Here is a 14,080-nt window from a genome sequence, read left to right as displayed (position 1 = left end):
ATGACTTTTTAAAAATAATTATAAATATTTTCTTAAATCACAAGCCAGTTCTCTCTGCTCCAGTCTAAATATTATTTTTAACTTTTTGACATTTGTTTTGCAAATCTTTTGAGTCCTTTGGAAGTACTCTTCATCTTTCTCATCTGTGAGCCCCAAACTTGTCAGTATTCCAGGAAAATGGAACTATTCTTCAGAGAACATATAAACTCAAAATTTAAAACTATCTTTCATTTTTAATCCAATTTTCTCTAAAAATAAAACAGGAGTAATCATACCAAAGGAGCATATCTTGGTTTTGGAGGTGGAGGAGGATTCTGGCACCCACAGAGACGTTTGGCCTTAGGTGATGGCAGTAAAGTCTCACAAGGAAGTAGTGGTGGTCTTTCTCTTGATGGAGGAACTCTACCTGTACCTACTTTTTTCCCTTTTTCTTTGAATGTAGTCCTTTTGGATGACATTTTGAAATTTCTCTTTGGTTCCAGTGCTTCCTTCTTTGAATCTGTAGATGTGGCATCTGATTCATCAACTATCCTTTTAGGCCTAAGTTTATATAGTGACTCTTCAGATTCAGCATCTGAACTTTTCAATGTTTCAGGCTTCTTTAGGTTTTTCTCGGAAGACACATCAGATTCAGCATCACTAGACTCTAGGTCCTTCTTTGCATCCTTCTTTTTTGCATCTTTTTTGAATCTTTCTTAACCTTCTTTTAATCCTCTTGTCCGTCTTTGATTCCCAATCAGACTTGGTTTCAGTAGACTCTTCAGACTTCATTGCAGACTTCCTTTTGTCATCTTTCTTTGAATTTTTTACCCATTTTTGTATCCCCTTCAGATTCAGAATCAGCATCAGTAGACACAACATCCTTCTTGGCATCCTTTTCCTTGTCATCTTTCTTTGAATTTTTCTTTGCATCTTTTGAATCTACAGATTCTTCTGCATCCTTCTGGCCATCTTTTTTGTCATCTTTCTTTGAATCTTTCTTTGCATCCTTTCAGTTTCCAGATTCTGCATCAGTAGACTCTGTGCCCTTCTTTGCACCCTTCTTGCTGTCTTTCATTGCACTTTTCTTATCTTTCTTCTCATCTTTCTTTGCATCTTTTGAATCTTCAGATTCAGCATCAGAGCCCTTCCCCTTTGTATCCTTTTTTGCATCCTTCTTTGGAAGCTTTTTAAAATTATTCTGTGAGTAGTTATTTAACCACATATCAAATTCCATGGGTTCAGCACCAGACTCCTCTAAATACATCATTAAATCCATATTTGAACTACTTTTTGAGCAAATCTCTGATTTGGCATCACGATTGTTCTTTCAGCTCCTATAATACTTCTTTGTACATATGGATTCAAAATCCATCTCCCTGGAATCCTTTGAATATCTCTTATCTTTTTTTTATCCTTTATTGAGACTGACTTAGAACCTTTGGATTCTGGGTTTGCTTCTGAATTGGACTTTGACTTCTTAGATAGTTGACTTTCATGTGATGATTTTGATGGAGTTTTAACTGCTTTATTTCCTCTTTTAGGTTTCTCATTATTTACTGTTTTCTTGGATTCTAAAGTTGTTTTGTGTGGGCCTATAGCTTTCTTGGAAACTTTCTTCAAATTTATTCCTTTTTTGTCATCTTTGGACTTTTTAGATTCTGCCTTTTTAGAATGAGTGATAAGAGTATAAGAATGTCTGAATGAAGCCTGTCTCCTGATAGTTAAATTAATAGATGACCTTTGAAATGTTTTTCTTAATGAATGTATTATCCATATATGAGCTGGCTTCTGAGCTTCATCTAAATTTCTTTTGTCATGTCTATGAAAAAAATTTGGTTAGAATAATGATGTGTTTTTTGAATTAGTTATATCTTGTTATATTGAAACATAAAAATAGTCTAGCTTTTAGATAACCATCTATTTAAATAGTTTTTTTTTTTTTCCTTTTCAACATTCTATGTGTGTTTGTGTGTGTATGTGAGATAACTCCACTTTGGAAATAAAATAAATTTAGGAGGAACCTTAGAATTTCCTCAGTGATTAATATTAGGATCAGAGCAGGCCCACATGATCCATGACATTTCAGGTCCTGCCCTCACAACTGATAATATGTTCCATTTGGACTCCTACAGGGGAGAGATCTTTTGGAACATTTAATGTACCCCTCAGCCCCAAGTCAGATCAGAAATAAGCTGATGCCCTTGAAGGTTGTTATGATAATTCTTATGATAGGCTACAATTTTATAGACTTCAGGTCTAGCTTGATTTCTACACCTACTTTCAAGGTCTCTGAACAGATTGAAAGCCTAAGATCCCTGCTGTGAAATACTGCCAAAAACAAAGACATAAAATAAAACAAATATTATATACACATTTCTTAGTGTAACAATACTGTATATTTTTTACTCCAACCCAAACATTTCTCAAATCTGGTTGTCATAGTGGCCACATAGACTAATTTACATTTACTTCTTATACTCCTTCAGCTATCCATTAGGGATATCACCAGTCAGTGAAATTGTTATATGGAATTAAAGGAGGACAATGAAGAGAAGCATGAAACTTTGATCTCTACAGATGTAAAAATGACCATTGAATAAATGCATTGACTGTGACCCTGCTTTGGGAGATACTTTTAAAATATATTTTGATATCTGGGTGACCTCAGTAGGCTAGCTTTTCTTTTTGTTAGTTGATAGAATAACTTCACTTTATAAAAGCAGTAGAAAACGTGAATCTCCAAGTATCTAGTATTTGAATGCCAGATTAAAGAAAATGGAAAGGCCCTGAAACCTCATCAAGATGGGCTCCTCAAGTAGTGAAATTGAGACTGTGATTAAGAATCTTCCAACAAACAAAAGCCCAGGAACAGATGGCTTCACAGGCGAATTCTATCAAACATTTAGAGAAGAGCAAACACTTATCCTTCTCAAAATCTTCCATAATATAGCAGAGGGAGGAACACTCCCAAACTCATTCTACGAGGCCACCATAACCCTGATATGAAAACCAGACAAAGATGTCACAAAGAGAGAAAACTACAGGCCAATATCACTGACGAACATTGACGGAAATATGCTCAACAAAATACTAGCAAAGAGAATCCAACATCACATTAAAAGGATCATACACCATGATCAAGTGAGGTTTATTCCAGGAATGCAAGGATTTTTTCAATATATGCAAATCAATCTATGTAATACACCATATTAACAAATTGAAAGAGAAAAAACATATGATCATCTCAATAGATGCAAAAAAAGCACTTGACAAAATTCAAAAAAACATTTATGATAAAAAACTTCCAGAAAGTAGGCATAAAAGGAACTTACCTCAACATAATAAAGGCCATATATGAAAAACCCACAGCCAACATCATTCTCAATGGTGAAAAACTGAAAACATTTTCACTAAGATCTGGAACAAGGCAAGATTTTCCTCTCTCAACACTATTATTCAACATAGTTTTGGAAGTTTTAGCCACAGTGATCAGACAAGAAAAAGAAATAAAAGGAATCCAAACTGGAAAAGAAGAAGTAAATCTGTCACTCTTTGCAGATGGCATGATACTAAACATAGAGAATCCTATAGATGCAACCAGGAAACTACTAGAGCTAATCAATGAATTTGGTAAAACAGCAGGATATAAAATTATGCACAGAACTCTCTTGCGTTCCTATACACTAATATTGAAAAATCTGAAAGAGAAATTAAGGAAACACTCATATTTATCATTGTAACAAAAAGAAGAAAAAACCTAGGAATAAACCTACCTAGGGAGAGAAAAGACCTGTATACAGAAAAATATAAGACCCTGATGAAAGAAATTAAAGATAATACAAACAGATGGAGAGATACACCATGATCTTGGATTGGAAGTATCAACATGTGAAAGTGACTATACTATCGAAAGTAATCTACAGATTCAACGCAACCCTTATCAAACTACCAATGGCAGTTTTCACAGAAAGAAAACAAAATACTTCTCAATTTTATGGAAACACAAAAGACCCTGAATAGCCAAAGCAATCTTGAGAGAGAAAAACAGATCTGGAGGAATCAGGCTCCCTGACTTCAGATTATACTGCAAAGCTACAATAATCAACACAGTATGGTACTGGCACAGAAAGAGAAATATAAATCAATGGAACAGGATAGAAAAGCAAGAGTTAAACCCATGCACATATGGTCACCTTATTTTTGATAAAGGAGGCAAGAATATGCAGTAGAGAAAAGACAGCGTCTTCAATAAGTGGTGCTGGGAATACAGGACAGCTGCATGTAAAGAATGAAATTAGAATACTCCCTAACACCATACACAAAAATAAACTCAAAATGGATTAAAGACCTAAATGTAAGGCCAGAAACTATCAAACTCTTAGACAAAAACATAGGCAGAACACTCTATGGCATAAATCACAGCAAGATCCTTTTTGACCCATGTCCTAGAAAAGTGGAAATAAAAACAAAAATTAACAAATGGGACCTAATGAAATTTAAAAGCTTTTGCATATCAAAGGAAAACATAAACAAGACAGAAAGACAACCCTCAGAATGGGAGAAAATATTTGCAAGGAAGCAAGTGAGAAAGGATTAATCTCCAAAATTTACAAGCAGCTCATGCAGCTTAATATAAAAAAAACAAACAACTCAATGCAAAATGGGCAGAAGACCTAAACAGACATTTCTCCAAAGAAGATATACAGATTGCCAACAAACACATGAAAGAATTCTCAACATCATAATCATTAGAGAAATGAAAATCAACACTACAATGAGATATCACCTCACAGTGTTCAGAATGGCGATCATCAAAAAATCTACAAACAATAAATGCTGCTGAGGTTGTGGAGAAAAGGGAACCCTCTTGCACTGTTGTTGGGAATGAAAATTGATACAGCCACTATGTAGAACAGTGTGGAAGTTCCTTAAAAAAGTAAAAATAGAACTACCATACAACCCAGCAATCCCACTACTGGACATATACTCTGAAAAAAACATAATTCAAGAAGAATCATGTACCACAATGTTCATTGCAACACTATTTACAATAGTCAGGACATGGAGCAACCTACATGTCCATTGACAGATGAATCAATAAAGAAGATGTGGAACATATATATAATGGAATATTACTCAGACATAAAAAGAAACGAAATTGAGTTATTTGTAGTGATGTGGATGCACCTAGAGTCTGTCATACAGAGTGAAGTAAACCAGAAAGAGAAAAAAAAATACCATATGCTAACATATATACATGGAATCTAAAAAAAAAGAAAAATGACTCTGCAAAACCTAGGTGCAGGACAGGAATAAAGACACAGACCTGGATAATGGACTTGAGGATACAGGGAGGGGGAAGAGTAAGCTGGGGTAAAGTGAGAGAGTGGCATTGACATATATACACTACCAATTGTAAAATAGATAGCTAGTGGGAAGCAGCTGCATATCACAGGGAGATCAGCTCGGTGCTTTGTGACCGCCTAGAGGGGTGGGTTATGGAGTGTGGGAGGGAGATGCAAGAGGGAGGAAGTATAAGGATATAGGTATATGTATAGCTGATTCACTTTGTTATAAAGCAGAAACTAACACAGCATTGTAAAGCAATTATGCTCCAATAAAGATGTTTAGAAAAAATTGTCTCCTCTTCTAAAACTCAAATTTTATATGTTGTTTTGTGGCCGGTTAAATTTTCCTGATAGATCCCTCCAGTTGCAACATTAGATTCTCCAGCTTACCTAGACTATGAGGTATATAATGCCTTTGAAATTGAGAACCACGTATAAATAAAGTTTAATCTGAAGTAGTTGGAGGCAATCTACTATACAGGGAGTTATAAATTTAGAAATATCTGCTTCCAATTGGTAGTAAAATTCAAATTATGTATATATATATATATAATTTATATTTATATATTGTCTCATCTTAAATTTCGTAATAAATGACATTAATATTTACAAGAACTGCAGTTTGTGTTTCTGAAGGTCTTAATCTCTTTTTACTACCTGGCTGTGGTTGTTTGGGAAATGTAAAGTGAAGTATTGTTGATTCCATAATTTTCTGCTTGATTCCCTGACTGAAATAAGAGAGAATAATAGACAATTTGCAGTTAATAGCCAGACTTTCATCAGCCCTGAACTATTCTTGAGCAATAAATATATTAAGTTGTCACTCAAAATATAGCTTTCCCCCCTGGAGTTTGTAGTTTATTTGCATATTAGTTAGGAAAGATAAAAACTGATTTCTCCATTTAGCACCAAAATAACTTTAAAATGACATTGGTAATTTTATTTTCTAGATGAAACCAATTTTCACAGTTACATAAATCATAATAATTACAATAATACAATCAAACTGTAAGAAGGGAAAATAGAGAAAAATTCACTGTTTCCATCAAAACATCTCCATCAACTCAACTGTGTTGTTTTTTTTCTTTATGTCATTTTGGTTGGATTGCAGCAAATATAACGTCTTTTTTTATAATCCCAATAATAGCTAGCACAATCCCGAGAATAGTCAGTAAAACTCTCGATTCCTTAAACCTAAGTGCATCTTTTAGTTCTCCTCTGACCCCAATGACCTCCCAAGTCACAGAAATTACGGCCATAGACCCAAATGCTACATGAAGGTCTGAAACCCTTATTTAAAGAAAGGGCATGAAGCTTGTCTTTTTGCCTTGTTTATGGTTTCCTTTACTGTGCAAAAGCTTTTACGTTTCATTAGGTCCCATTTGTTTATTTTTGTTTTTATTTCCATTTCTCTAGAAGGTGGGTCAAAAAGGATCTTGCTGTGATTTATGTCATACAGTGTTCGGCTTACGTTTTCCTCTAAGAGTTTGATAGTGTCTGGCCTTACATTGAGGTCTTTAACCCATTTTGACTTTATTTTTGTGTATGGTGTTAGGGAGTGTTCGAATTTCATTCTTTTACATGTAGCTGTCCAGTTTTCCCAGCACCACTTATTGAAGAGGCTGCCTTTTCTCCACTGTATATTCTTACCTCCTTTATCAAAGATAAGGCGACCATATGTGTGTGGGTTTATCTCTGGGCTTTCTATCCTGTTCCATTGATCTATATTTCTGCTTTTGTGCCAGTACCATACTGTCTTGATTACTGTAGCTTTGTAGTATAGTCTGATGTCAGGGAGCCTGATTCCTCCAGCTCCATTTTTCTTTCTCAAGATTGTTTTGGCTATTTGGGGTCATTTGTGTTTCCATACAAATTGTGAAAATTTTTTTCTGGTTCTGTGTAAAAAGCCAGTGATACTTTGATAGGAATTGCATTGAATCTGTAGATTGATTTGGAGAAAATATTTACAAATGAAGCAACTGACAAAGGATTAATCTCCAAAATTTACAAGCAGCTCATGAAGCTCAATATCAAAAAACAAAGAACCCAATCCAAAAATGGGCAGAAGACCTAAATAGACATTTCTTCAAAGAAGATATACAGATTGCCAACAAACACATGAAAGAATGCTCAACATCGTTAATCATTAGAGAAATGTAAATCAAAACTACAATGAGATATCATCTCACACTGGTCAGTATGACCATCATCAAAAAATCTAGAAACAATAAATGCTGGAGAGGGTGTGGAGAAAAGGGAACCCTTTGTTGGTAGGAATGTAAATTGATACAGCCACTATGAAGAACAATATGGAGTTTCCTTATAAAACTAAAAAGAGAACTACCATCTGACCCAGAAATCCCACTACTGGGTATATACCCTGAGAAAACCATAATTCCAAAAGAGTCATGTACCACAATGTTCTTTGCAGCTCTATTTACAGTAACCAGGGCATGGAAACAGTCTAAGTGTCCATCGACAGATGAATGGATAAAGAAGATGTGGCACATATATACAATGGAATATTACCCAGCCATAGAAAGGAACAAAACTCAGTTATTTGTAGTGAGGTGGATGGACCTAAAGTCTGTCATACAGAGTGAAGTAAGTCAGAAGGAGAAAATCTAATACCGTATGGTAACACATATATAGGGAATCTAAAAAAAAACAAAAAGTTCATGAAGAACCTAGGGGCAAGATGGGAATAAAGACACAGACCTATTAGAGAATTGACTTGAGGACATGGGGAGGGGGAAGAGTAAGCTGGGACAAAGTGAGAGAGCAGTAATGTGTATATGGACATATATGCACTACCAAATATAAAATTGATAACTAATGGGAAGCAATTGCATAGCACAGGGAGATCAGCTCGGTGCTTTGTGACCAGCCAGAAGGGTTGGATAGGGAGGATGGGCAGCAGGGAGACGCAAGAGGGAAGAGATATGGGGATATATACATATGTATAACTGATTCACCTTTTTATAAAGCAGAAACGAACACACCATTGTAAAGCAATTATACTCAGAAAGGGCATGTACACATTTGAGGGCACCAGAATAGAGTGATTAGGAGGATCAAACTATCTGGGAACTATCAAAAGAAGAGGTATTGAGATAATTCAGATACTTCTCCTGGAGATGAGGAGGTTAATGAGAGATGCGATCATTATACTCAAACATTTAAAGAGCTGGTATATACAAGAATGGTAGCAAAAGTAACAATAGGATTGCTGCAACTGCTAACACTTATACAGTGTTTACTATATGCTAGACTATGTTTTAAGCACTTTACATATATCAACTTATTAATCATCACAACCCTTTGAATTAGGTAATATAATTTATAATTGCCTCCATTTTACAGATATAGAAAAATAGAGCACTGAGAGAGGTTAAATTACTTGCCCCAAAATCATAAAGTAAGTAGAAGAGTTAAGATTCAAACACAGATAGTTTGGCTCCAGAATACATGCTCTTAATTACAATGTTAGAGATTTCACCTACATGTTTCATGAGGGAATAACTAGACCAATGGATAAACGTTGTAGCAATGCAAGTGGATTTCAGCTCAATATATTAAGGAGAACTCTTCTATAGTTGTAGCTTTTCAACACCTGGAATATCCACTTTCATCTTTCTGACTATATTTTCCTTCTCTACTTTGAGTTTTGTAATGGTGAATTTTAAAAACAAGAAAACCTTTTGCAAATAAGTTTGATTTTTATAATTAGGAAGAACTAAATATTTCCTTTTAAAATAGCTAGTAGAAACCCACATCAAGTCCAGAAATACTTTAAACGCACACACACACACACACACACACACACACACACACACCCCAATATACATGATTCTCTTAAACTTTAGCAAAAATTCAGGGCATTTAAGCTTTATCATATTGAATGGAAGAGACTAGTCATTTTCCATAAAATTATTTTCAAATATAATCTAAATAATATTGAGCTCCAAAGACTAAATCCTTACTTGGTAAGGAATTATCATATGTTCTGATGTTTACTTCTCGTCTGTTAAAAAAAAGAAAATGTTTAATTGAATTTGTATTATGGCTAATAATAATAATGACTATTATTACTAAGATGCCTTTAATAGTAATGCTTTGAGAAATCTTGGAAAGTACTCATTTATTCTGGTAATAATTATACTGTCCATCGAGGATACACACGGTATAATTTATTTTTATTTTTATTGTTTAATTTTTATGGGCTATTTTTAAATTTTTTATGTTTTTAAAAAAATTATTTTATTTATTTTTAAATATTACTTCCTTATTAATTAAGAGGAACAGTAGGTTGTGACCACTGTTAATTCTGAGATTGTACTTATATACACAAATACTTTAGAGCATGATTTTTTGACTGACCTAAGCCATCAAGTTTGTAAAAACAAACAAAAGTAGGTCAAAATGATCAAATATATTTATATATGAGTCAAATTTATTTTCATTTCCTAAGTACAGCTTTGGTACCAGCACAAAGCCTGGTTCATATTCATCATTAAATAACTACTGACTTACTTAGAAAGATTTTGGAGACACTGAGTAATAAAAATATCTAGTCCAGTGGTTCTCAACTAGAGGTAAACATGATAATTAACTTGGACATTTTTAAAATGTAAACATGTCTGAGAACTGCTCCTGGACCCATGAAGCAGAATATCTGTGTGTGGCTTTATCAAGCCTGTATTTAAAAACTCTCCAAGTTATTTGGAAACTCAGTTGAAGTTAAGAATCACTGCTTTGAATTGTCTTGAAACAGGAAACTTCATAGATTTCTGAAATAGTCAAAGCTTGTGGTTTTGCTTTTACAAAATATAGATCAATTGTCTATTAGTTTGTGTTGAAACCATATTCATTCTATAGAGTAGCTAGAAGATTATATGGCCTGGGAGTTTGGAAATTTAACAGTTTGGAAGTCTGACATGCTGGCTGGATCACTGCTTTCACATCCTGGGAAAAATACTTTGCATCTGCATTGATTTTGACTTATTTCCTACAGTCTAAAGTAATTTTTTTCAAACTTTCTTTTGAGCACAACTCAATAATTGTGATGTGTGTATAATTCATATTCTACTGTAATAATATACCTTATAAATTATATATTAAGATAGAAAAATTTGATATGAAATAAAATATATAAATTAAAATTCTCATATCCTGTCCCTACAATCCAATGGATTGTCCTGCACATGCACCTCACTTTGGAAAACACTAGAAAGGGCAATCAAGGAACAGTGAGAAATGGGAAAACTCTGCCAACATGCTTGTCTTATATAGATGTGGGCTTAGTCTCAAATTATTGGAAATTCAAATATAGTTAAACCTCTGAAAAGTTTTATTCATTTCAAAATATACTTTTTTAGTGCTATAAGTGATTATGTGTATATTCCTTTGGTACATAGGTGATCCGAATCTGTATCCTGACAAAAAGGGAAAAATTAGTAATAGAAGCCAGAAGAGAATGGAAGGGTATATTTAAAATTCTAAAAAAAAAAAAAAAAAAAAAAAAAAAAATGCAAATTTAAGATTCTTAACCGAGCAAAATTATTCTTCAAAAATGAACATAACTTGTTTCTCCATTCAACCGATGATAGACATTTAGGTTGCTTCCATCTCTGGGCTATTGGAAATAGAGCTGCAATGAACATTTTGGTACATGACTCTTTTTGAATTATGGTTTTCTCAGGGTATATGCCCAGTAGTGGCATTGCTGGGTTGTATGGTAGTTCTATTTGTAGTATTTTAAGGAACCTCCATATTGTTCTCCATAGTGGCTGTATCAATTTACATTCCCACCAGCAGTGCAAGAGTGTTCCCTTTTCTCCACACTCTTTCCAGCATTTATTGTTTCTAGATTTTTTGATGATGGCCATTCTGACTGGTGTGAGATGAAATCTTATTGTAGCTTTGATTTGCATTTCTCTAATGATTAATGATGTGGAGCATTCTTTCATGTGTTTGTTGGCAATCTGTATATCTTCTTTGGAGAAATATCTATTTAGGTCTTCTGCCCATTTTTGGATTGGGTTGCTTTTTTTTTGTTATTGAGCTGCATGAGCTGCTTGTAAATTTTGGAGATTAATCCTTTGTCAGTTACTTCATTTGCAAATATTTTCTCCCATTCTGAGGGTTGTCTTTCTGTCTTGTTTATGGTTTCCTTTGCTGTGCAAAAGCTTTGCAGTTCCATTAGGTCCCATTTGTTTATTCCTGTTTTTATTTCCATTTCTCTAGGAGGTGGGTCAAAAAGGATCTTGCTGTGGTTTATGTCATACAGTGTTCTGCCTATGATTTCCTCTAAGAGTTTGATAGTTTCTGGCCTTACATCTAGGACTTTAATCCATTTTGAGCTTATTTTTGTGTATGGTGTTAGGGAGTGTTCTAATCTCATAGATTAGAATCTCATTTTAAATCTCATTAAAAAAAATCTCATTTTACATGTACTTGTCCAGTTTTCCCAGCACCACTTATTGAAGAGGCTGTCTTTTCTCCACTGTATATTCTTGCCTCCTTTATCAAAGATAAGGTGACCATATGTGCATGGATTTATCCCTGGGCTTTTTATCTTGTTCCATTGTTGTACATTTCTGTTTTTGTGCCAGTACCATACTGTCTTGATTACTGTAGCTTTGTAGTATAGTCTGATGTCAGGGAGTGTGATTCCTCCAGCTCCATTTTTAGTTCTCAAGATTGCTCTGGCTATTCGGGGTCTTTTGTGTTTCCATAAATATTGTGAATTTTTTTGTTCTAGTTCTGTGAAAAATGTCAGTGGTAGTTTGATAGGCATTGCATTGAATCTGTAGATTGCTTTGGGTAGTACAGTCATTTTCACAATGTTGATTCTTCCAATCTAAGAACATGGTATATCTCTCCATCTATTTATATCATCTTTAATTTCTTTCATTAGTGTCTTATAATTTTCTGCATACAGGTAAAATAGAATATTACTCAGCTGTTAAAGGAAACGAAATTGAGTTATTTGTAGTGAGGTGGATGGACCTAGAGTTTGTCCTACAGAGTGAAGTAAGTCAGAAAGAGAAAAACAAATACCATATGCTAACACATATATATGGAATCTAAGAAAAAAAATAAGGTCATGAAGAACCTAGGGGTAAGAAGGGAATAAAGACACAGACCTACTACAGCATGGACTTGAGGATATGGGGAGGGGGAACGGTAAGCTCTGACAAAGTGAGAGATTGGCATGGACGTATATACACTACCAAATGTAAAATAGATAGCTAGTGGGAAGCAGCCGCACAGCACAGGGAGATCAGCTAGGTGGTTTGTGACCACCTAGAAGGGTGGGGTAGGGAGGGTGGGAGGGGGGGAGATGAAGAGGGAAAAGATATGCGAACATATGTATATGTATAACTGATTCACTTTGTTATAAAGCAGAAACTAACACATTCTTGTAAAACAGATATACTCCAATAAAGATGTTAAGAAAAAAAAAGAAGAAGCTTGCATTTCTGGGGAATGGTAAAAATACTAATTTGTGGTAAACATCAATAAATCAAAGGATTATGCTTTCATTTTTAAGCTAACTACAAAAGAATAATGAAAGGCATTTGCATAAAATAATAGAGAAGGAAATGTAAATAAAATGTTTTATTAACATAAAGGAAAGCAATAAAGGAGAAATAACAAAAAATATGGGACAAATAATAAACAAAAAATTAAATATTATATTTAAATCCAAACATAAAGTAACTACATTAAAAGCAAATGGAGTAAGATTAATAAGTTATAGAAATATTCTGTATAACATTGTGCCTATAGTTAACAATACAGTGTTTTACACACAAAAATTGGTAAGAGGATTGTTCTCATGTTAAGAAAAGTATATGGACTAAGTACACCACTTAAAAAATGAAAATGTCACAGGGGATTATAGGAGATACACCAAGAATATAAGGACACATAATGGTTAATTTTTTTTTTTAATGGAGAAGGGATACACTGTGCTCACCAATGGATAATAACCTCCAAATGTAAAATAGCTAGCTAGTGGGAAGCAGTCACATGGCACAGGGAGATCAGCTCGGTTCTTTGTGACCAGCTAGAAGGGTGGGATAGGGACGGTGAGAGGGAGGGAGACACAAGAGGGAAGAGATATGGGGATATATGTATATGTATAACTGATTCTCTTTGTTATAAAGCAGAAACTAACACACCATTGTAAAGCAATTATACTCCAATAAAAATGTTAAAAAAAAAAGCTCATGGAGCTAAACTAATTTAACTAAGTTAACTTTAAGATAAATAAAAATAAATGGGGACATTTTATAATGGTACAAAGCTCAATCCAATAGAAAGATGTAGTAATTCAAGATTTTTATGTACCCACTGACATAGTTTTAAAAAATATAAAACCAAAATTTTAAAAGGAAAAGTCATAATGTGCAAACTGACAATTATAGTTGGAGACTTTGGCATACTCATTTTAATAACTAATAGACCAAGAAGACAAAAATGTATCAGTAGAGATATAGAAAATTTGAATAATATAATTAATACAACTTGACATAGTATAAAGACTTTACAGCAAACAACTGCACAATATACATTTTTTTCAAGTTCACATGGAACAGTTAACAAAAGTGACAATAGACTAGGCAATAAGCAAGTCTCAATAAGTATCAAAGTACTGAAATCATATGGTATATGTTTTCTGATCACAGTTGAATAAATCTAGAAATCAGTGACAAAAAATACTAAAAAATACCTAACAATTG

At 33.9% G+C, this 14,080-nt stretch overlaps 1 protein-coding gene across 1 annotated transcript; it reads right to left on the bottom strand.

Moving 5' to 3' along the window:
• Window positions 1-269: 269 nt before the first annotated feature.
• CYLC1 (cylicin 1) lies at window positions 270-13,787 on the bottom strand. The gene is given in 9 exon segments (XM_027097870.1): window positions 270-692; window positions 694-802; window positions 804-1,392; window positions 1,395-1,801; window positions 2,452-2,468; window positions 5,941-6,017; window positions 6,020-6,058; window positions 9,314-9,354; window positions 13,774-13,787. Coding segments are annotated over 9 exon segments (1,716 nt in total).
• Window positions 13,788-14,080: the final 293 nt, after the last annotated feature.

The sequence above is a fragment of the Aethalodelphis obliquidens genome, unplaced genomic scaffold (assembly GCF_003676395.1).
Source record: "Aethalodelphis obliquidens isolate GAN/ISIS:26980383/991018 unplaced genomic scaffold, ASM367639v1 scaffold117, whole genome shotgun sequence".
In the NCBI taxonomy this organism is placed as follows: Eukaryota; Metazoa; Chordata; class Mammalia; order Artiodactyla; family Delphinidae; genus Aethalodelphis; species Aethalodelphis obliquidens.
The sequence above is the reverse complement of the archived record's forward strand: the minus strand, read 5'-3'. Positions and strand labels throughout refer to the sequence as shown.